Raw genomic sequence first — 24,273 nt, forward strand, 5'->3', positions numbered from 1 at the left:
AGGCCAATGACAACTTTGACTTGGCCTGCCAGTCATAACTTGTTTCCTGACTACCACCTGATCAAAGGTTTTTTTTGATATTTAATGTTGACTCAAACCTCACTCAAACCTCAAGATTGTCACTATATCTTGAGGTTTGTCAATGCCTACACCAATAGGTTTAATAGCAATATGAACAATCAAATCTAACCAAGGGATCAATTCCAAGGCTGATCAATGAGGGGAAACCCCAAGATTGGAAATGTGTTACTTGCAGCTGTTCAGAGTTTATGATTAGTAAGGTATGTTGTCCTTATATCCTCATGTCTCTGATGTCTAGATTTTGATTGTAAAACCAAATTTTATCCTCTTCTCTATTTTTCAATTCTTGATCATGTCTTACAACTACACAAATTGGTTGTTTGCCTGGATTCTGATTGAGTGATTTTGGCCCTTCTTCTTATGCTTGTTCATTTGAACATATTATTACAAAAGCTATGGGCTTCACCTCTCAAATCCTTGATTGAAAGATTTGCTTGAATTTACTCATCATTTAGCCAACTGAATTCCTACTTCAAACCAGCTCTTTGAAAAGATCAAATTGAATATAGGATGGATGTCAAGTATCTGGATAGCAAGTCAAGTATTGTACCTGCTTTTGAAATTGTATGCATTTGGCGGTTGGGAATTATTAAAATGAAGAAGTCATTTTATAAAGTGAAGATAAATCTTCATATTGCATTCTATTGACTTTGATTCTTGATCAATTGGATTTGATTAACAATGACCAGAAAGAAGTGAAAATGAAAAAAATACAATTTTTTTCCTGACGGGCAAACAGTTCTTTGAACATCAAACCAACCAACTAATTCAGGTCAGTTCCTACAGATTTGAATTGAAATTGTAACTTAAAGTCAAGTATGAGTGATTTACTCATTCTTCCCTTACATTCTCAGTATGCAAGGACACATATCCAAGCAGTTGATTACTTGGGCGTCATGATTTCTAACTTAACTGATAAATCATCCACAAATTTTATCAATATATTTGAGGCAATTGTTAAAAGTAAGTTGTTTGCTCCAGGATTATCTTACAACTCAAGTAGCTCTATCTAATTATTTCATTTTCAGAAGTTGGAGCCTTGATATTGGCTTATGACCTGTCAGGTGATTGGTTGATGTTATCAAAAGCTGAGGAACTTGAGAATTGGCTTCTTCCAGAATTCAGAACCAAATTTCAATCTCATCACCTTCTGCAAACAAAAAGAAATTGAAATTGAAATTCAATTCTTTTCATCAATCTTCTGCTCCTTCAAAGAAAACTCAATTTACTCTGCATTCTCAACCTGAACCTCAACACACTTAAGTCTTTTGTTTCAAAGTTGGATTATCTTCAATTAAACCAATACAATCACTTTCTTATCCATTTTGCATCATCATCATTATATATACCACAGGGTGACTTTGAACTGGGACCACATGGAATGTAAGTTCGGTATTATCAAGTCAAGTGGTTGTGTAAAACAGGTGGCAGTAGTGTGAGCTCAGCTACGTGGCCCTCACACAAGCTTGTCACCCATTCAACATGTGAGCTTGCTGGTGAGAGCAAGTTCACGTCACGCTGATGTGCTGTACCAGCCTATTTGCAGGTGAGCTGATGTGGGTGAGCGGGACCTGTCAGCCAGGTGCTCAGCACCTGAATCAGCTTGGATGACTCAAATTCTTGAGAACACAATGACAAGGATATTTGCACTTCTACAACTTTTTTTAGGATTTTATTTTTGATTTTTCTGAGGAACAGTGACATCACTGGTTTTTACTTCTCTAAAATTCATTGACCACCATTGTTCTTTCAAGTTTTTCTGCACCAAACCACTCAAATGTCACCACTTTGATCAATCACAAGCAGTCTCACTCTTGCATCTTCAATAGCAAGATTCATCAACTGAATCACATTAATGCAATAGATTACCAAAATATTTTACCAATCTTATCAAACAGAACAACAAGCAACAAGAAGAACAATTCAGAACAACTATACCACCACCTCATCATCATCATCTCAACCCATCACTCAAAGTTCAATCTTACCTAATAGAATTGAGGTAGCCATTGAATCAACACCAGGTCATTTCATTGGTGTAGGAGTTTATATAGATGCAGGTTCAAGATACGAACGTCGCAAACTAAGAGAAGTCACTCAAACCTATTGAATGGCATTCAAATCAACTCAAAAAAGAACCACAGACCAAATTGTATTTGAAATCAAATCATTAGGTGGGTCATTCTTTGCTTCTTCAGGTTGCAATATGATTGTTTATCAGGCTGCTTCATATCCTTCAAATTTACATCATCATTCCCTGTGATACAAATATCCACATCACCTTCTGATTAATCTTATTTGATACAAATCTTTCCCTCTCTATTTTTCAACTAAACTCTTCCAAATTTATCTTTCCTATTAGCTTGATATATGTATGTAGTATTTAAGAGTTTCTGCCAATGCAAGCAGTGTATGAATTCATTTATACACAATTCTGTCAGCAAAAACAACATCCAAGCCCAATTTGAGTGGTCTGGCTATTAAGGCCAAACAAGGTGGAATGAGCACTGAGAGGAATCACTCATCCTGCCATTGAGTGATCAGGCTTACACCGTTGTTATGTCGGATAGCTCACCTTGTCACTGTGTGAGCCATTCCACCTTGTTGTGATGTGAGATGCTCACCTTGTTATGATAGGGATCACATTGGGTGGAGCTCACGCCGGCTGGCATGCTCACATTGAATATGGAACTGTAGACAGCGTGTGTTTTATTGGAAGAGTCAAAATTCACGTGAGCATTACATACCACCCACCCGTGGTGTAGTTATCAAGCTTATTCAACACAGGTAACTCTTACTTCAACATCAATCAATCAAACTTGATTGTTTAAAAGAGCAAGTGGTCAACAAACAAGAGACAATTCAAGTTGATACAGTACCCAGAGTTTCAGAAAATCAGTCAGTGAAGAGAGATTGTCTTTAATCAAATGAAGGATCATCACCTGTATTGGAAGTGAAACAAATGACTGAAACAGAAACAGAAAAGGATAGCGGCGATCTGCTTGCAGATGATCTTGATAGTAAGTTTCCTAGTCTCTCATGTTTCTTTGGAATCGATCATTTCAACTAGACGCATAATAAATTTTATTCATTTTGTTTTGTGGCTTTCATTGATTAGATAGTCTTGAGTTGATACAAGACAAAGAAGAACAAGAAAAACTGAAACCTACAAAATAAGAAGGAGAATCAAGTCCATTTCCTTCCCAAAATTCTCAAAGAGAGAAAATAGGAGCGGGTGTCTGGAAGCATACACTTTCAGATACCCGCAGTGCTCACTTTTTTGCCAAGTATTGGTGCTAAAAAGTGCGGTACTTGTCCTCAGCAAACGGAGGATGAGGACCGCGTAGCTCTGGGTGTGAAACACCTAGCCAAGTGAGGGAACTGAGTCCTCCTGAAACCTCAGTGGCTCATCCATTTCACAAGGTACCCACGAGAAGTTGGGGAGGAGACTCTCTGAACCCAATCATGGGCACAAAGGATCATGGAGCCGAGGCCCTGGAAGGGACTCCAACCCAATCTCAATGGTACAAGGTTCAATAACTGCCACACCCAACAGCAAAGTCAGCTTTATTACATTAAAAATCACAAGCGTAAGCAAAGACATGGCGGAACAAACACAACGTTAAGATTCTTGACTTATTCCCTCTGCAAAGTTTCTTGTACTTTGCGCCACCTTCCCACTATAAGGCCAAACATACAATTTATAAGCATCAAATTTCCAACAACCTTTTTCATCAAAGCATGTTCTGAACATCCCGTATGAGCCATCAAGAAGGCACCACCAATTCTCAGGCTATGACCTCACCAGAGAAAAGTGTCTTAAGGCGTATTTGCGGACACAAAGGATATTACCGTACTACGCTCAATTGGTACCGTCCCGTTGACACCGGAAAAAAGAGGGTTGTTAGGTCTTCCTTTCACACTTGATAAGAGATTGGTCAAGGCTGAAATGGGGTCAAGGTGGTTTGGTTGGAATGTTAAGTTGATGTACTGAAGCTCACCTGGAGCTGCGGTTTTGGCTGAACATAATCGTATGGTTGTGTTCCTTCCGCCTTTTTCTATCTTCACATCTCTAGGGAAAGATAGGGAAATGAGAAGGAAACGACGGGGTTGAGAAAAGCCGTGAGAGAGAAGTGGATGAGAACACAAAGAGATGTTTGACAAGAGACTTGTAGCTGGAAGGACAAGATTTGTGGAACAGACATGAACTTGAAAGAGTTGGTTCACCTCCCAATGTTCCTTGGCAGCTTACTAATCTCTGGGCTTGGCTTTAAGGCCGGCTTAGAGTCTCAACCGCTCATTTCCTGAGAAATGGATCACAGAAGATCCTTGTGCCTTTGTCACCACCGGTACATCGAAGAAAGAAAAGAAGAACAACAGCAGAAACAGCAAGTGATCAGCTCAAGTTAGAAAGGCATCAAGAAGTTGGATATTTGAAAATGAAAGGAATGGAAGAAATCTAATTGAAGAAACTAATTGGATTAATCAATCTAAAACAAAACAAAGAGAATTTAAGAGACATGGATGAAATGATAAATGAAAGAAAAATCAAACTGATTCAAACCAAAAGAGAAAATTTAATTGAGAAATTGAGGAAATGCTTTGGAATAATGAAAACATTGAATTGATCATTAAGAATTTCTGAAGAGAAATTGAAATTAAATGTGATTGAAGGTGAATTAAAATGAATCAAAGATTTTGAGATGGATCAGTTTGAGGATCAGATGAAAGTTTTAGAAGATGTTTGGGTTCAATTGGAGAATTATGTGATGAAAGTTCAAGCTGTACATGGACCTGGGTTTAATTGGCTGGAAGACGTGACTTATGAAGCTTGAGAAAGTAGGCAATCTTTCCTTAGTCTTTCTTTCCGCCTTAAAAAACATCAAGAATACTGATGATCAGTGATTTCTTTGGAATTGGGGGGTGTTTAGGGTATCATTTATTTCCAAGTATTTCAAACAAATGTAAAGAAAGGTTTCAAAGATGAATCTTGAATGGAACAGATCTAAAGACAGGTGGAAGTTTAGGATTTCCAGAGTTCTTTGAAAAGATTAAAGAGACTCACGATTTGGTTTTAGATGAAGGTAGTGTGTTTGATTTGAAATTGGATAGGTTAAGGGTTAGGTATGTTGAAAGTTTGAAGAACAAAAACAGTTGGGAGGGGAAAGATAAGCTTTAGGGTAGGTGTTTGGAATTTTTTGGAAGGTATGGAAGTTGGAGGGGTTGGGGGTTTTGAAGACTTTCTTGTGAAAGTAAACAATTGGATTTGGTTTGATTATTGATTACAGATTGGTGTTTGGCTTTTACAAATAATTGATTTTGGGAGTATGATTCTTTAGAAAAACAGACAACTTCATAATTTGTTAGATTTTTTTCATTGGAACCATTCACCACTCACCCTAGAAAAAACAAATTTTCAGGATCTACATGAAACACAATCACTTTTTTTCATTTTTCCATATAATCTTTAAGGATGTTATAATTTTTTTAACTTTTTTTCTATCATTGTGATCAAATCATATTATTACGTGAAAACCTTTTGGTATTTGGATTTAATTAGGATGAGAAGGGTTTTGTATGCAACATCAGAACTGTACATTGTCAAACAAACCAATATTGTTTCAATTCTGCTAACCAGATCTGTATGAATCAATTGGAACAATCTTCATCCAATTAATCTCACCGCCAACATACTTACCTTGGATTACAAAATCCAAGGTATCCTCAGATGCAAAACCTTGGACAGAAGCTTCTCAAGGGTTTGATCTGAGGTAATTCTCAGGGCAAAACAATACCTTGTGGGAAAAACTTGGACAAGGTCTGTCCGAGGATTTGCCTCCGCTGATGCCTTGGATTTCTCAACCCAAGGCATCTATGCTGGCGATGTCTGTATAGCTGTCCACATATTCTCTCCAAGTTGACTCTCTACAAGTCAATGTCAGCAAGCATCTAGAGAGAACATTTGGGATCCCTCTAGAATGACTATTTTTTACATATATAAGTGTGTCAACTTCCATTTTTAATTGCAGTCTCAATGATCAATGAATTGTGATTAACAATGATTGACTAACTCTAATAATTTTTGTTCTTACAAATGCCAATAATTCACATTTCAGCCAATTTATTGTGTGAATCAATTTTGACTAATTAAATTGCATTACACTAAGTTTCTCACTTTCCAAACCGTGAATTGAGTGACTGGACTTCACTTCAACTCAGCCTTATCAAGCATCATTATAGGCATCATTCATCTCTGTGATTGAAAATGATTCAAGCATCATTCAGTGATTTTGGCACAACACCAATCCATCTTGAAAATTGAACTTCAATTAATTCATGGTCAAATTGATTTGGCTCTAGATGATTTTTTTTGATAGATGTTAAAAATAGAATGACAATGATTTCCTCACAACACCTGTGATTGATTCCATTGCTTGAAACAAAGGGTGTGAAGTGAGCCTTTGAGATTTTCAAGTTCAAAAGCTGTGCTGATGTCAATATTCATTCTCAATTGCATCAAGCACAATGTATCAAAAACAAAGGCCACAGATCAAGAGGAGGTAGAAGAGGGATAACAATCAAAAGAATCTTTGCCACCTGACATGAAGGTTGAACAATCCCAGTCTCACTCCAAAATATTCAACACCTTGGGTGATCTCAAAATCAATGGGATTGAAAAGTAGAAAACTCTATCATCAACACGCTTCAATTGACCCAAATGCATGAAATTGAATCTTTATTTGAGAGAACCACCATAACACAGGTGGTTTGTAGGTCCATGACAACTTGCGGTGACTGCAAAAGGTAAAGACATGAAATACCCGCACGGCACCTGGCCCCAAGGCAAGTTGTGTAGACTCAGCCGTGTGCCACAGGGAAAGTTTTTCCCTTACACTTTTCCTCCCTTTACCTCTCAACCTTAGTCAGCCAAAAGAATTGGTGACTCTCACTGCAAGTCCATCTGTCAGAAAGCTCAAGACACTTGAAGATCTGAGTGCTCAGTTTTTGTTGATTAATTGTTATATTTCTCGTTTCATAAAATTCTCCAACAAGTTAAATTTAGAGAACAAGAAATCAACAGAACAGAAATTCAAGTGAAAATCAACTGGAAAGATGGATGAAGCAATTGCTCAGGCTGAAGCAAAGGCAGCAAAATTGACATTAACGGGAATGCGGGCGGCAGCAACAGGACAACAATCAGGCCCCCGAATTGCCACACCTTGTCGAGCTTGGACTCTTCCTCAAGAAATCGCCAACCCAGTCGATAACCTAGATGGAGACCCTTTTGACGGCAAACCCATTCAAGGGGAGGAAGGCCAAGATGAAAGAGCACCCCAAAGTGGATCACCTGACAACATTGATGCACTAGAAGTAATACAAGCATTGTTGATACCTTTGGATGAAGACAACAATGCTTCCTGGCGGCTAGATCAACACGGTCAGCAAGAGGAGGGGAAGGGGAAAAGAAGAGCATTGTCATCAGCATGCTCACCTTCACCAAATTTCAAGTCAGGAGACGAAGCTCAACTGCTACCAAATTACGGTGAGCACCAAATTTCTTCCAAAGTTCTGTTTAAAGGCTCAGAGGAGCAGCCATGATCCTCATATGAGGTTGGCAGGTTCGAGCTATCCAGCTCCAAGAGGGGGGGCTCAGATACGTTGGAGTCTTCTGAAAGTCCCAGGAGCCCGAATGAGCAGGGGGGCAAAGAGACTGGCAGGGAGACAAAAATAGAGTCTGACAAACCTGTATTTTGAACTATTTTGCCAAATAGAGCAACCACCAAGAAACCCCAATGACAGGGTTGAATGGTTGTTTGCAAAGGGCAGACGAGCAGAAGCAATCGCACTGCTGGATCACTGGCACCTACACAGCAATGACAACCTAGTACGGGACGACAGGACAGGCCTGGTAGCTGGGGGTAGTGGACTGCCTGGCACAATGCCTTACGCTTTGATCACCAAAGACCTAACCAACAACAAGAAGTCACTTGACAATTTAGCCCTTGCTAAAAGGATTTGGAGACCAGAACACCGTGTCAGACGACCTACTCCAGCTAGACCCCACACCGTGCAAAACCGAGTGGTCGTAAGCAAGAACAGCGTTAGACCAGATAGAAGAGACAGCCACGTCCAAGATGATGGTTACTAAGGCAGAGAGGACTCGGTACACCCCAGCCCTCCCTCACCTTGTTTTCTGGAGGAAAATTCAACAAGGTCTCGTAGGAACCATCATGACAGAGAGCAAGACCTCAGAAGACACCCCCACTTTGACAATCCCGTTTCTAGACCAACTTCTCCAAGACGCCAACGTTTCGATCCAGACCAAGAGCCAGTTTGTCGACGGGAGACCGGAAACCGCCTACCCCCATCCTCCAGAATCTTCAATTCAGCGGCAAACCAAGACCCAATAGCTCTCACCGTAGAAGAAGAAGAGGAACAAGTCAAAGTGTTAATGGCAACAAAAAAAGGACTGTTAGTCCTTCAAAATGGAGACATTATAGAGAACGGGAGGAGATTGGTAGCGGATACGAGCAAAGAAATGGAAAAAGGTTCAAATCAACTGTCCCCAGTCTTGACTCACTGGCTACGGACCTTCAAATCCTTCATTCCTCTCACCGTCTTCAATAAACAATTTTTCATCAACAACCAGACGGAGTGGAGCAGGCGGAAGGCCCCTACTGAATCAAAAATAGAAGACAGTAGTTCATCACCTAGGGTATACGGAGGCACCCCCCCTCACAAAGAGATGACAATGCAGTTTGAAGACTGGATCAATAGCATTGGTTTGTTTATAAAGTACGTGGCTTCAGCTGGCTGGATGACATTAGCAGAAAGGTTCAAAGGACGTAGGAAGGTGGTGATGGACCTATGAGAGAATTTTGGTTGGGTGATAGCATTGAGATATTGCAGAGGGATCAGACAGAGTGTGATGAGGGAAACAGTGGATAACAAGATCCAAAACTTCAGCGTTTCACAATTGGCCATATTTGAAGAGGCAAAAATAATCACCGACTCACACCAAGAGAGGGCATATAGGACTAACCCATACGCTCCAGGAGGCGCATTGGCACACCTCAATCCTTTGACGGGAGCAAACCGATCCTCAACTCATACCACCACCACCGCCACATCAGCTTTTGCGAAGAAACCATATGAAGTGACCAAGTTGGTCAAGGCAGAACCTTCTTACAGCAAGTTGCTAGATCCCAACTGGATTCTGTCCTGGAAGTGGAAGACGAGGTCACCAAAAGGAAGAGAAGAAGAGTTAGCCTGAAGGCCTGGGGGATCATCACGTAGACGAGACAATGACCGAGACAGAGGTAGAGACCGGTACGGAGGAGACAATAAGAATTGCTACCAGAAGAGAAGCTGCTCAAGGAGCCGCAGCCCAAAAGGAGGGAAGGGTAGAAAGGGACGCTATGCGTAAGCCAGATTTAGAAATTTCAAAGAAAAAAAGAAAAAAAAAGAAGATTTTTGAAATGAAGTTGTCTAGACATATGCCCAATCTTGTGAGACATGGGGTCAAACCAAAGAGAGACATACAAGTCTTGGTTTGTGAGAAATGAGAGCTTACCAAACAATGAATTCACCCTTTTTCCCCTCCCCCCATGTTTTGCATACTACCCCCCCTCTCTTGCTCTCCCTGCCTCACCTGAAACTTTTTCAAATCCTCCTTGAAAAACCAGAGTACCACAGCATACGGTTAGCCCTCCTCCAATAAGGAGAGAGGACTCAAGGCTTAGGTGGCCAGGAAAAGCTTCATGCAAGATGAACGTGAAGGTGTGGGAGGCGGAGATGAAACGTGTGACCCTGGCAAAGAAGTACAAAGACATTTTAGTTGGTTTAGTCAAAGGTTTTGATCAAAGAATAAAGGGCACATACGTACCAGGCATCCCTTATTATTGCCCCCCTAACCATGCATCCGCCAAAGCCGCAGAAGAAAAAATCAGGAAGTCCTTTGCAACAGAGATAGCGGAAGGCAGAATGATAGGCACCTTTTCAAAAGCTGGAGCACACGCCCACTTTGGATTATTTAGAACTAACCCACTGCGGGCGGTAGTGAACGGGGACGGTTTGACTAGACCAATCAATGATCTGTCATTTCCGAAAAACAATCCAATGGTGCAGTCAGTCAACAAAGAGGTAGATAAATACAATCTTGAAACAACCTGGGATGATTTTAGAGCCATAGCAGAGTTCTTATGTTTGTTGGAAGAAGAAGTCCTGCTAGCAATCTTCAACTGGGCCAGAGCCTACCAACAGATCCCTACAGCCCCAGACCAATGGTGATACCTCATGGGGTTAACTTTTGAACACAAAGTACTGCTAGATACCAGAATAATGTTTGGCGGTGTGGCAGGGTGTGGGGGTTTCAGCAGGGTAGCCAATGCGTGGAAAGAGATAATGATGAGAAAGTTTCCATTGTTAGCTGCTTTTTGCTGGGTGGGCTACACCCTGTTTGTCAAATCGAAGTCAGATAAATCACGTTTTAGTCTTGCAGATATCTCAAGAGCAAGTCAAAGCATGATTGTCGAAAACGTAGAGAAGAGACACAACTTTGCTGAGGAACAAAAGTACCTGGGTTTTATCTGGAATGGGACAGAAAAAACAGTCAGGCTACCAAAAGAGAAAATAGAGACTAGGCTAAATGAGATAGAAGAGTTCATGAAAGAGAAGAGACATACCTTGAAAGAAGTCCAAAAAATCGCTGGAAAGTTGAACCATACGTCCATGGTCTTGCCACAACTGAACTGCTATAGGGTGGAGATCAACAAGTGGATGGCAGAATGGCAACACCCATCGGCTTTAAGAGACACACCATCCTCAGTAGAGGAAGACTTGCACCTATGGCAAGAAGCCCTCTCAACAGCAAAGCCAAAAAGGCTGATCCCAAAACCTGGAAAGTTATACCAGGGGGTAAGGGTCCTTGGCGTCGACCGGTTCCCGTTTTGTTTTCAAAGATTTGGTGAGGTGAACCGCTCAGGAACCGCTGGAACCGGTGTCACCAAAGCCGTTTTGGACACTGTTCCACGAACGGTTCAGGAACGAGCCCATGTCAGCCACTGTTTGAGAATGGTGGCTGATGCAGTGGTGAGGTAGTATCTTCAACACCGGCTGAACTCGGTGTCCAACTGAACAGTGACCGTGTGGAAACGGTCACCGTGGGCGCGGGCCCTGTTTGTCGTGAACGGCTGGCACGGCCACACTTCAATTTCCAAGAAATGTGAACGTTGCAGCGGGTACACTGCAAACATCTTACTGCTCATCCACGTATGAGAGTATGATATGTGTCAGGATGAGCAGTATTCCACATGTACACTCCTGCTCATCTCCACATGTGAAGAGTATGATACGTGTGGAGATGCGCAGTGTAGATGTGCAATGCTAAGAATAAGAAGAGGATCAATCTAGGATTGAGAACTGCGCGTCAGTTTCTCTTATTTTTAATTATTGGAAGGACAAAAATTAACCCAAAATCCCTGGGCTAAATCCTTTGTTTAAAGGTCAACCAACTGGAGGCTTTACTTGTTTATTCCAAGTAAAGCTCCTACGCCCACGTCTTTACCCGCTCAAACTCGTGGATACTAATCCCCACGAGTCTAGTAGAGGTTTGTTTAAATCTCTATCCTCTTTTTTATTGAATCTACTAGCCCAACAGATGCTAGTAGGCTCACACTGAATGGCTTCCCTCCTTGAATGCGGGATCCTATGATTTATAGCAGTTATGGGCACTTCTATCTTTATGAGCCAGTACAACTATGCACTGGGAGATTGGTGGTACCTACTCCTTTCTATAATTTGGAAAATTATTTGGTTGCAAAGTGTCTTCAATTGCATCTTGTGGATTACGACAACCCAAGGGATTCAAGAATGGAGATATTAAAGGAGGAAAAAGTTTCGAATGATGACTTGTTAGTTTTCCACATGAAGGATTTTCACAATTCTTTTGAAAATATTCTTTTGCCAAATGGAGGGTGCTTGAAAGATCATTATGGTGATGTTCTATACCGTAAGTAGATTTATGATGGTTTAACTTTATAATGGCCTGATGCAAATGTGAGGAATCTGATAAGATATGATATCTCAGAATGGTCTGATCACCAATGTGTCACCCAAATTGGTTTGCCCAATCAATGGCGTACCAAGGCACAGGGGAAGATTGTCCAACATGTCCCATTGACAATGTATAGTGAAAATACCTCCGGCTCACATTCCAAGAAATTCAACAAGTGTATGTGCTATCATTTCACATATTCTGGCCTCCCTGCAAAGTTGGCAAATTTGGAATATAATATACATTGGCTGGCGGCGTCCACAAAGGCACATGCTGTGGAATTGGGTGATAATATCATAGACCAGATGAAGTCAGTACAAGCTCTAACCTTACTACCATGGCACTTGTAGTTTCTGATATTGTTTGGGGCAAACAGATTTTTGTCACAGGAAGGTTCTTTTGCATATCATTCAAGCATCCAACAAGAGGTTTTGGTGGTTGCAGTGCAGCTTGTTCATTTGGGGGATTCCCCAATGCACACAGAGGTTTCTAACACCAATAATCCAGGAAGCAGCTTGAACCCTTGCAGGATATGCCATCTTGGTGTCCCTTCAAAAACCATGAAACAGGAAGATTGTTTCATCTGGGCATTTGCAGGTATCAACTCGGAGGGCCAAATGGTGAGATTGGATGGATCTGGCCGTGTGTAATGAGTACCAAAATATTGAATCCAATTATTTGTTGTTTGGTAGGCTACTCAACCTATGCGTAATTGGCGAGAAACTGAGCGGGTCACAAAACAAATATGGAAAGACTCACAGCAACCTAATATGGCTTCCAAAGTTGAAGGCGTGGAGAAGGCTTATGGCCTCAAAGACACTATGTCACAACCCTTTCTGGATAAGATGAGAAAGGTACAAAGACAACATAATGTCAGTGAGGCACAAAGGTTGGCAAGGCTTTATGAGCTTAAACATGGGGACCAAATGTTCAATCCCTTTTTCCGATTGGATGGTATGTTGTCCATTTATATGTTATGTTTGCTCAAACATATCATGGCTCATTTAAATGGAATTGATTCCCAGGGTTTGATGGCCACATGGATACACCAGTGGAAACTCTCCATGTTGTCTTGTTAGGTGTTGTTAAGTACCTTGACAGGGATGCTTTGCAAAAGGTACCAAAACCACAATTACCGGCACTATTGGCCAAATGGAAAGCGTTCATCACTTCAGGTCTCCAAATTCAGCAAATGCAACCAAATCGACTGGTCCATAGTGTGTTGTCCCTCACTGGCAAAGAATTCTGCATTGTGGTCCAAGGGGCTCCATTTGTGCTTTTTGAATGGCTCAGCAAGGAAGAAAGAACAGTTTGGACTCATCTTGGTCGTTTGTGCTCAATGGTGTATCACCCAGAAATCCGTAATATGGATGAATATTGTTGCAAGTTGGATGGTCATATTAACAATTTTCTTTGCAGTATCCTCAGATTGAATGCTTGATGGGTCAATAAGCCAAAATGACACATGGTCACTCATTTAACTGCATGCATTAGGCACCTGGGAGTTTCAGTGCTGTTTCAGACTGAATCCTTTGAAAGCAACAACGTTGTCACCCAAACTGCGTCAATTCATTCAAGCCGACATGACCCAGGTGCACATTTGGCTGAAAGCTTCCTAAATGTGGATGTTTCAAATCATCTGTTTAGTGGGGGTCTCATATGGGATGAAGCAACTCAGAAATGGGTCCAAGGTGGCCATCTTCTGCAGGGGTGACTTGACAATGATGATCTTGTGGAGCAGGTTTTTGGTTTCAAAATTCATACATGGGATTCACTCTTGAATTCAAATCCTTCATTCTACCAGCCTGGATTGACCCCAAAACAGCAACAAGTCCCAGCAGTGTCGTTCTTATCCTTGCATCAACTAGAAATGAAAACTGATCTATCAGCCACCTTGAAATCTGGTCATACTGTCCAAGTGGGTGACTTTGTTGCATTAAGTATCTTGTCTTTGTCTCTTGTGGCTGAAATAGGCATTTCTGTTGACTGAATCACCAATGAATCAGGTATTCACACCATACCTGAACTCAGCCAAGTGGATTGGCCAAATTCGCGCCATCTGGAAGCGCAAAAGTGGATGTGAAGGGATATCTTCTCCCATATTATCAGTGGCATGGGGTACCATGTCAAACACCTACCATACCTGGTATGGCATGCGGTCTCTGAGAATACACCCCAACTCAGTTTATGTATATCTTGAAGTATGTCACCAAAACCCCTTGTTTCTTTTTGGGGGAATTTTACTTATGTTTGAACTCTTGTGCCCAATAGGAAATAAGGTGTTCAATTAATGTTCAGCATAACTGCTATGACTCTGGCTGTCAGAGTCAAAGATCATCATCCCGCCCAGCTGAACTGAATCCACTTCCAAATCCAACAATAAAATCAGTGGTTCACAAAGAGACTGACCTCTTCATTATAAACAGTGCAGCACTGTACAATGGTCAGGCCCATCATGAATGAGCAGATATAGAACCACAACCAGTAACCCCTGAGGCATGGGCTCATGCAACCCAAATTGGTTTGAGCAGGTGGAAAGCCACTTCTACAAAAGCATAAGTTAAAATGACCATTTGATCCCATTCACAAGTGTGCAATTGTTCACCACCAAATCATCAAATATTTTATCTCTATTTTTTCTCAACTTTGCAAAATATTTATTGATTATTCAGAAAATTAGTTTTTGGAATACCAAACACTCAGAGATGGTCAAGAGACTGTTTTCACAAACAAAGCACTCTATTGGTTTGCAAATCACTCAGACAGAAGACCCAATTTTAGAATCTTACAAACAAAACTTTTCATTGAGTCTTTAACTTGGGAATTCCAAAAACTCAGACGTGGTAAGGAAGCTATTTTCAACCACAACAAAGTACTATATTTAATTTCAAATAACTCAGACAGAAGAGAAATCTTCAGATTCACACAAACAATATTACTCCATGAGTCTTTGACCTCTAATTTGGGAATTACAAAAACGGAGACATGGTAAGGAGTCTGTTTTCAACCACAAACAAAGTACAATCTTTATTTTCAATCAACTCAGACAGAAGAGAAATCTTCAGATCCACACAAATAACATTACTCCATGAGTTTTTAACTTTTCCATTCCCCCACTTTCTGTGATTTGGGGTATGGATCTTGTGGGTCCTCAATTTTGGCTATGCCTATAAATTGAGACCTACGGTCTCAGTACCTCTGGTACTGTGGACGTCAACCCGGTGTGTCTTCCTGCCTTGAGTGCCAGGAAGTCACGGATTGTTGGAGTGAAGGGACCGGGGCCCCGGGTTGGTTTCTGTGAACCAACCGGGATTGGTCTCCATGGACCAAACCGTTTTTGGGATGGGGTCCTCCATCCCAAGCCCGCCCGCCCCCCTGAATCTCCTGCCTGGCTTTGGGTATCGCGTGCCTGGATCTCCCTCTACTCGGGTGGTTGGTAGAGCGCCCTGAGCCCCGGGCACACACCCCAAACGCTCTCCTGGTGCCTGGGTATTGGGTCCTTTCTTCTGCCGATCTTCCTTTGGTGGCTTTTCCAATTCAATCGCTCCAATTCAAAACTCACATAAGGTTTCAGGCGTTCTCATTGTACTTACTGAAATTGTGTCTCTCAAGTTAGATCTACCTCTTGTGTACTGAGGATCTGTCTCACTCAATTTCTCTAACTTCATTTCAGCCAACTCAACAAAACCCCTATGTCTGTCTTCTCGGCCAATCGGGGTCGTGTATGGCCTCCAAAAACCTTTTTGTATCTTTGATTTCCTCTTCGCTGTAGGGTTTGAGGTATCTAAGGTAAGTCATCGATGTCCATCTCCCCTGTTGAGTGATTTTCCTCATTTCTGCTCCTAAATTGAACCTAAGCGAAGCCCCTCTGACTCTGAAAGAGTGACCACTCCAAGTTGTCGTGCTTGCTTTCCCCCAGATTTTCTCTGCGCTGTTTACGAATCGTTTCTTCGACAGGGGTTGCCATTCACCGTTCACCGTTGTTGCAAACAGTATGCTGTCTGGGTCTTTGTTTGGTGACATCCTAAACCAGCGTTCCATCGCTGCCACTGGGTCCAAAACGTGTAGCTGTTGTTGGAGATGGATCTCCTGGATCTCACCCGGTGTCGCGGTCTTAGCTTTCCGGAGGTGAATCTTTACAAAGTTGGAACCTCTCTTTTGGCCAAATTCAACGTGACGCCTAAGGATGGCCCCCTCTTCGGTCGAGGTGCGTAGCAATTTGCCCAACCGTGCCATTCCCCAGAAGGCGACTAGGCCTATCGTTCCTATCAGCTGGTCTGTCATGGTCTTATTGTAAGTGTGCTGCACCAAGTCAAACATCTGTCTTATCATTAAGGGGTTCTTGGTTGTTACTAAGGATTTTTGTTCCTCTCCCCTCTTTGTTGCGTTTAGGATTGTTTTAACAATTGCTGGGTTGGCCGTCAGTATTGTCACGTGTTTTACAATGTGCCAAGCACGGATTCCATCCAGGTATTTTTTCGTTATAACAGAGCTGATTGGTTTCTTTGGGCCGTCTGGGTTTGTCGTGTCTCCTGACCACGCGATGAAGTCATATGTCTTGAAGTGCGATATGATCCTCTCTGGATCAAAACCGTCTGAGGTGGCTTCCTTGAACTCCTTGAACTTCAAAATCCCTGAATTGTAGCCCGACAAGGTTGATTTTGCCCAGCTACCTTCCGCTGCATGGCGACCCGCTCTCGATGCTCCTGCTGACGCCTGTAGGAAATGGCCCGGTAAGTCTGCCGTCGTTTGAGGGAATTGAGGTTGCAGGTGGAGGTGTTCTAGCGTTCTTGAGTCACGAGCGGGGTCATATTGTCAGGTATTTTCACTATCACCATATTCGAAACATGTTTAGACAAGTCAGAACCCCTGGATAAACGATCTGCCGTGTTGTCCTCCAATCTGACGCAGCGTACTTCGATGCAGCTCTGGTCTCCTATTAGGAGGTCTTGGAGTCTGCTCCACTCTTTGTTCACCATACTATCCCTTGACTTCCCGTTCCTGATGGTGTTTTCGGTGACTGTGTTATCGGTAAGCATTAAAAACCTCTTCCCTTCCACGTTCTTTAGGCTCCTCAGCATTATATATCCTAACCTAGCCGCCGCAGTCTCTGCCCAGGTGATTCCCCGCCTTGTTCCGTCTTCACGTCTGTCCCATGATCGGCATAGTTGGAATTTTGACCAGTGTTTCCCAATGATTATACCAATCCCGTACGTCGTGGACGCGTCGCCTACCCACCCTACATTTAATATTTCCAATTTGGGGATCAGCCGACGGGGTATTGCGGAATTGAGGGTGTCTAGCCATAGTCGTAAGTCTGTCATGACCGACTCTGGTGTAATCCGAGTGGCTGACTTGTGTTTCCATTCTGCCATGTGATGGTAGATGTCCACGGTGTGACAACGCATCTGCGGGAAAATCATGGCTGTGTGGTTCAGACGAGCTGCGAGGCTCTCAACGCGTTTGAACGAGTGGGTCTTTGACGAAATGAAGTTGGTGAGATCGTCTATTTGTTCTTGTCGCTTTGCGTCGGGTAGTCTAACTGTTTTATCTTTCCCATTCCATATGAAACCAAGATACTTTTGTTCCTCTGCGAAATCACTTGCCTTCTCTTCATTATCTACTACTCCCATCTCTTGGCTTAAGGCTGTTATTGAGTCCAGGGTTAAGTCAGAGTCTTTTTTCTTCATGAACATTGTGTCATCTACCCAACGAAAAGCGGCGAGGAGTGGGAAACGGCTCAGGATGACCGCCTTCCAAGCGTATGCTACGCGTCCAAAACTGCCGCATCCAGCGACGCCGCCAAAAGTAATCCTGGTGTCCAGCCATACTTGGTCCTCGAACGCCAGGATCATCAAATACCGCCATTGGTCTGGTGAGGTTGGCACCTGCCGATAAGCCTTGGCCCAGTCAAATATGGCTAACAGCACTTGTTCGGTTGTTGTGCACAGGAAATCAGCAACCACCTTGAAATTGTCCCAGGTGGTCTTGAAGTCAAGCTTGTTAACCTCTGTGTTCACTGACTTCGCGACGGCATTGTCCCGGGGGTATGATAAATCGTTTATTGGACAAGTGGAGCCGTTTCCATTTACCACGGCTCCTATTGGGCTCGTGCAGAAGAAACCGAAATTTCTGTGAGCCTCTTCTTTGGAGAAAGGGCCTGCCATGCGTCCGGCTCTCAGTTCTAATCTGAAATTTTCCTCGATTTTATCTTTTGCAGCCAGTGCTGATGAGTGGTTGGGGGGGCAGAAGTATCTGGCACCTGGTAAGGTAGTGTCTCGAATTCCCTGGTCAAAACCTGCCCTCAAACCTACCAGAATGTTGTTTAAGACTGGCAGGAGGCCTGCCTTTGCAAGTTCTCGTTTCCACACTTGTACGTTCATCTCACATGACGCTCTGGTAGGCCACTTAGGTTGGGTGTGGGGCTGAGTTTTTGGGTGGTCATCTGGCCTTGTCTCAGGGTGCGGCACCGTAGGTTTTGGCACATCAGGTGCGGATCTGGTAAGCATCAGTCAGACGGGAGGGAGGGTCATGGATTTAATTGGTAAGCACTCTCTCTCTTAGTTCTATTATGGTGGTCTGGGGGCTTAGGTTTGACTCTCATCTCGCTTCTGAACAAAGGGATGCTCATGGTCTCAGAGAGGAGGAACGGTGTGCATGTGATTTCATTTCAGGTACTGCGGCTCACTGGCTTCAACCCTTTTCTTTCCCTTTCCGGCCTTGTGGGCTACGGCTTCTAGAGGGACTGCGCTTGCGGTGTCTCCCTGGATCGTCTCTGCTACTACGATAGTAGTCTCTATCTTTATCGCCATACCAGTCTCTATACGACCCACAATTTCTTCCTCTATCATCTTTGCGACGACGGCTACTGCCTCCCTGCCCCCTTTTTGCCTCGGATTTCTCCTCTGGTGTCATTGTTCTCCATTTGGCTGATGGTATCCACGAAGCGTTTCTCGTGTCTGTTGTGCCTGGTTGGATCTTTGCCCTCACGGGTTCTGGGGTGTACACGTGTTTCTTGGATGAGGTCGTTGAAGTGGATGGTCGTGGGAGGCCGGACAGGGGATTTATGTGAGCAAGTGGACCGTTTGTGGCGTAGGAGTTGGTTTGGTAAGCTCTTTCTTGCCGGGAATCTGCGGTGATTCGGGCATCCTCAAAAATTGCTGACTGGATCTTGCTGAAATTACGGATCCAATTGTCAACGGTGTCTCTCATTACACCCTGGCGTATCAAGCGACAATAACGCAACGCAACCATCCATCCATAATTTTCACGTAAGTCCATCACTACTCGTTGATGGCCTTTGAACCGTTCCGCTAAGGTGATCCACCCCTCTGCTGCCACGTATTTTGTGAGCTACTAGCTTCTTTTAGGCTAGCAAATCACTAAGGAAAGTGTATAAACTTGTAGGGATTATGATCTACAAAGTTAAAGGGCGGAGAAATAAGGTTCAGGCTCTATACTTGTAACAAACAAGTATAGACTGCAGTTAGAGGACCTTTAAAGAAAGGCTTTTCAGCTATTTGGGTGAGGTTTTTACTATTATCAATAGTAGAAAACCGTGCACTGAATCTTCAGTGACTTACACTTAATCAATTATCTTTCTGCTAGAAATAAATTGATTAAGAACACTAAGTTCTTTTATAGTGTTTTAGTACTTTACACTCTGACTAATAGAGGTACTACGCAGGTTTAAAGTTTCTTGATCTGATTAAATCCCAAATCAGATCAAGCAGCACTTAAGGACTACCTCCTTTATAGTTTGATTCCACAAATGGTAATCAACAACTATTACAAAAACTGTGACTAAGACCAGTCACAGTAAAGTGGGGAAATAGGAACCACAAGACAAAGATAACAATCACAAATAAGATAGTAAAGTTTCACTCTACTGAAAGCTTATAATCTAGTTGGTGATGAGGTTTTATTGTATAATAAAAGTGTTAAAGATGTAATGTGATGATGATTCTGAATTTCGCATATTCAAGGTTTTTATAGTCTGGAGTTTGAAAATCCTATGCGCACAATTTGTGGTTCCAAGGTTAGGTTTATACTACATATTAGTATTGACCTATCTACTTGGTTACATACATGTTACATGTGTGTAATGTATGTAATCTTTTAGGAAATGTAAAGTCGTGTACTCACACAGTCTTTTACATAAGTTTTACATGTGTTACATATGTTAATTCATATGTAATTTGACTCTTGAAACTGAGTCTGAGTTGTAATTATTGGAATTATTGTTATTTGTCAGCCTATGGTACTATGGTTTAGTACTCAGGGCTGACATACTTGATGAACAGAGCGATGCTGTCGATCCAGTCTTCAAACTGCATCGTAAGCTCTTCCGGCGGGGGTTGGCCCCCATAAACTCGTAGGGCTGCACTTCCCTCATCAATTTGGGATTCTGTTGGTGCCTTCCTTCGGCTCCACTCGCGTTGGTCGTCGATCAGGAAAAACTTGTTGAAGACCGTGAGTGGAATGTAGGATTTAAAGGTCTTCAACCAGTGTGTGAGTACAGGAGACAAGGAGGTCAGACCCTTTGCCATCTCTTCTGACTCGTTTGCAACCAACCAGCATCCGTTTTCGATTACGTCTACGTTCCGTAGCACTAACCGTCCTTTCCTTGTCGCTAGGAGAGTATTGATTTGCTCTGCTTTGTCTTTGTCTTCCTGTGTTTGTGTCAGATGACGATTGTGGTCGGGTTGTGGAGACGGGTGTGGATGTGGGGTCATCACTCTAGTATCGCTGGTGTGGTGAGATTGATAAGGTGGTCGTTGGTGGGAGAGAGCAGGCACGGCGTGTGACAGGACTGGAGCTTGGGAAGGTGTGAGATGACCGGCTGTTGTGTGTTGGGCGTGTCCGGTGTGGCCTGGTGCACGACTTCTGGGGAGGGCGTCGATTCTGGTGCGTTTTACTAAAGGAGCATCGTCTACGCTGTCGGCGGATGATGACAGGTTATATGGTCGGGATCTCGCCAGGCCGCTTCCACTTGCTACCGGTACCCTGTCGCCTTCTTCATTTATCACGCTGCTCGCTCCTTGTGCCGTTATGTAGTCTAGGAGTGCACGGGCCTCTGCGTGTCAACCAACGTCAAACAAGTACAATACTCAATCGTTGGGGTTGGTGGGGCTGGCATAGCGAGGGTCTGGGATCATTGTAAACATGTCAGAAACTCGTTGATCATGTTCGCCCCTCTTGGGTATCTTGCTGAACACAACTTCCGCTCCCCCTCTGCACAGGGATCATGGAGGGCATCACTTTTGTGGCGCACCCCCCTAGTCAAGGGACCATGGGTCTCATCTCGTCCTGGGATCATGAGCCTTCGGCTCCCCACAAGTACAGATTCGGTTGTGCATGGAGAGGTGGTTCTAGGCTTGTCTTGATTCTGGGGGGGAGAGATTGTGATAAAAAAATTTAAATTCTTACCTGGCTGTGACCAGGTTGACTGCCTCTTGAGGGAAGGGGTTGGGCTGGTGTTGTCTTCAGCTCTTTCCTTTCCTTTCCCTGGTGGAGGGGCCCGTGAGGCCTCGTCTTCCCTATCCGAATTGATTAAAGGTCCTTGAAGGATCTCTGCCGCATCGTCAATCAATTGATCTATCTCGTCCTGTGCCATTGGTTCCCCGTCTAGCGCGTCGGAATCGCGGTTGCCCTTTGTGTTTCTGTGGGGAGTTTTGAGAGGGGGTCCTGGAGGTTGTCCCAGGGCAACCAATCTTGATCTTGTGAGTGTGAGCTCAGCTGCACGTTGCGCTGCTTGCCTCATTGTGTTTTCCATTAAAAGCAAAAAGAAATACACAACCTTGTGCGTTGTGTGCTGGGCGGATGAGGAGTCTTGGTGAGGGATTGTGAGAGATCTTTTTGATCGGCTGAGGGTGAAAGATTTCTACTCTGTGCATGGGCAGAGTGAAAAGTTTTGCTCTGCCAACAGATCTTTCACAGGTGCCAATTACAAACCTCACAAGTCCCTCATGGACGTGTGAAACACCTGTGTTATGGTGGTTCAATTCAGGAATATAACTTTTGAATATAAATTGGAAATACAAAAACCTCAGTCATGGTAATGACTAAAACAGCACATTCTTTTGCATGAGTCATGATAGCCAGAAGCAGAATGTACATTTACTTTCTTATTTGTTTCTGTCATTCATTTGAGAGAGATGAGTTAATAATTCAATCAAAACAGTTCACCAGATGAGTAATCAAAATTCTGATCCATTCGAATTTTATTTTGGTTCATACGTATAAGTAAATGATCATTGTAGAAATTGCGCGCTTTGAACATTAGGTCCATAGCAATTCCAAATTGAATACCCCATTTGACAAGTTGTTCAACATCCAAAATTCCTGGATACAGGAACTTTTCAAACGAGTTGATGTGATGCGGACGCAAGATATCCATCACCTCTTTGATATTGCTTGGTGCGATTGAAGCATATAGCATATAGCATATAATCGGTGAGATGTAACTTTCCGCGTAAGAGATCCACGGTGTGATGATTGAGTGAAATCTTTGTTCCTTGAAACGCCTTGTACACTGTGTGCGGAGTGGGTTCCACTTCATCGATCTTGACATGAATCATGAATGGGCACACAGTACACATTTGTTATGTATTTCAATTTCAAGCAAAGATAATAAGACCATTTTGAAAAAGAACATCCATAGGACTTACAGCGTCCAATGAAACCGGATCATCTGAGCCCGAGCGTATAATTGTGCACTTCTTGCCCCTCTTAAACACCTGGCAAGTGTTGAATTCGCCCAGAACGTCAACCAACAGAGCTCGAGAGAGGCTGGAACATGACAGGATAAAAAAAAAGAAACTGAAGGACATACAGGCGCTGAAACCAAAGGTTCCTTGGGGGGATCTATCATGGTTACAATGAAACCAGCCCCCTTTGTGCCTTTTCCTCTGACTTCTTGAAAAAACAAATCTAATGCCTCATCGCACCACACCAGGCAATTACAATCCCGGCAATAATTTTCATTGGTGTCGATATACATGTTGATTGTGACGAGGCTGTTCTCATCAGCGTTACTCAAAAGCGCACTATTGTGGTTTCCGACTGAGTCCGGATCAATCTTGTCAGCAAGTAAGAACAGGATATTCTTCAAATTTTCCAAAGAATGTTTGCTGATATCAAACACTTTCTTGGTCACAGGAATGGCAAAGCAAAGGATATCTGGAAGTACATGACCACGAGAGTTGTTCGATTTATAAAACCAAAAGTCCGTTGAGGTCTTATTGGGTGAGTAAAGATGGAACTCAACTTTTAAATTAAAGTCCTTATTGGCGGCAATTGGCATGCTTGTGTTGACTAATTGCGCCTTGTAGGTCTCTTTGATGTATAACTCGGGTTGCTCAGGTGGTTGGCTTTCAGGATACATGCTGCGTTCCGGACTGAAGGTAATATTTGGTCAGTGATCTTCTTCACAAACATTGGGGTTTACAAAACACTTACGTCCGTTTCACACGCTGATAATAATTGTGACAGGCCAAAGTCCTTTCTTTCGAAGTTGTGGTGCGAGGGTTAATTATTATGATGGATCAAAAGAAAAAAATAGCAAACAAGGACCAAAACGAAAGCGGAAAGCAGAAGGCCACTTTTGCACTTGGGAGGAGAAGGACAAAAAATTGCTAAGTCCCTTTTCAATGGCAAAAGGAATCAAACCGGTGTGTCAGCAATTCCAATCGCAGGCCTGTCTTGGTGTTTGAACTGACTTGTGATTGCTCTCTGACGTCGAAAGCACTTCTTTGTTTCAATTCTTTTTAGCGCCAGAGTCAAAGTGGCGAGCCAGCCAAGGTGAGTGAACCAGTTCTTTCCTTCTTGTTTTCTTTTTTTCAAAAGTCTTTCCTCTTAACAACGTCCCAACATGCGGCCAGTCATCTTTCAATCCCCAGCATCCAACTATGACCGAATGAACTCAACACCAAATCCTTGAGTGTGTCACGCCTCAATGGCCTTTGTCTTTGAGTCCAATCACCCTCAACAAACCCCCCTGAACCTCAGGTCCCAAGCAGGCCAGAATGACCTTGAACCCAGCGGGGAGCCTAACTACAGAGACGTGTTAGACGATGAACCGCCAAGCACCTCTGATACCTTACAAAGAGGACGGGAAGAGGGTCATCTCAACCATC

General features: G+C 43.0%; 4 protein-coding genes across 4 annotated transcripts; 3 read left to right on the forward strand and 1 right to left on the reverse strand.

Annotated features, from left to right (window-relative positions):
• Nucleotides 1-2,191: 2,191 nt before the first annotated feature.
• On the forward strand, nucleotides 2,192-2,344 carry MELLADRAFT_96049 (uncharacterized protein; the record flags this gene model as incomplete). Its single annotated transcript, XM_007418398.1, has 1 exon — nucleotides 2,192-2,344. The coding sequence occupies one exon, from the start codon at nucleotides 2,192-2,194 to the stop codon at nucleotides 2,342-2,344; it is 153 nt and encodes a 50-aa protein (XP_007418460.1).
• A 4,850-nt stretch (nucleotides 2,345-7,194) lies between these two features.
• Nucleotides 7,195-8,230, forward strand: MELLADRAFT_69441 (uncharacterized protein; the record flags this gene model as incomplete). The annotated part of the gene is made up of 2 exons (XM_007418391.1): nucleotides 7,195-7,624; nucleotides 7,854-8,230. The coding sequence occupies 2 exons, from the start codon at nucleotides 7,195-7,197 to the stop codon at nucleotides 8,228-8,230; spliced, it is 807 nt and encodes a 268-aa protein (XP_007418453.1).
• A 4,466-nt stretch (nucleotides 8,231-12,696) lies between these two features.
• MELLADRAFT_113690 (uncharacterized protein) lies at nucleotides 12,697-14,302 on the forward strand (the record flags this gene model as incomplete). The annotated part of the gene is made up of 4 exons (XM_007418402.1): nucleotides 12,697-12,756; nucleotides 12,829-13,008; nucleotides 13,962-14,054; nucleotides 14,168-14,302. The coding sequence occupies 4 exons, from the start codon at nucleotides 12,697-12,699 to the stop codon at nucleotides 14,300-14,302; spliced, it is 468 nt and encodes a 155-aa protein (XP_007418464.1).
• Nucleotides 14,303-22,755: 8,453 nt separating this feature from the next.
• Nucleotides 22,756-23,522, reverse strand: MELLADRAFT_69442 (uncharacterized protein; the record flags this gene model as incomplete). Its single annotated transcript, XM_007418392.1, has 2 exons — nucleotides 22,756-22,875; nucleotides 22,971-23,522. 2 exons carry the CDS (start codon nucleotides 23,520-23,522, stop codon nucleotides 22,756-22,758), a joined length of 672 nt encoding a protein of 223 aa, XP_007418454.1.
• Nucleotides 23,523-24,273: the final 751 nt, after the last annotated feature.

Source organism: Melampsora larici-populina, assembly GCF_000204055.1.
Source record: "Melampsora larici-populina 98AG31 unplaced genomic scaffold MELLAscaffold_91, whole genome shotgun sequence".
NCBI lineage: Eukaryota > Fungi > Basidiomycota > Pucciniomycetes > Pucciniales > Melampsoraceae > Melampsora > Melampsora laricis-populina.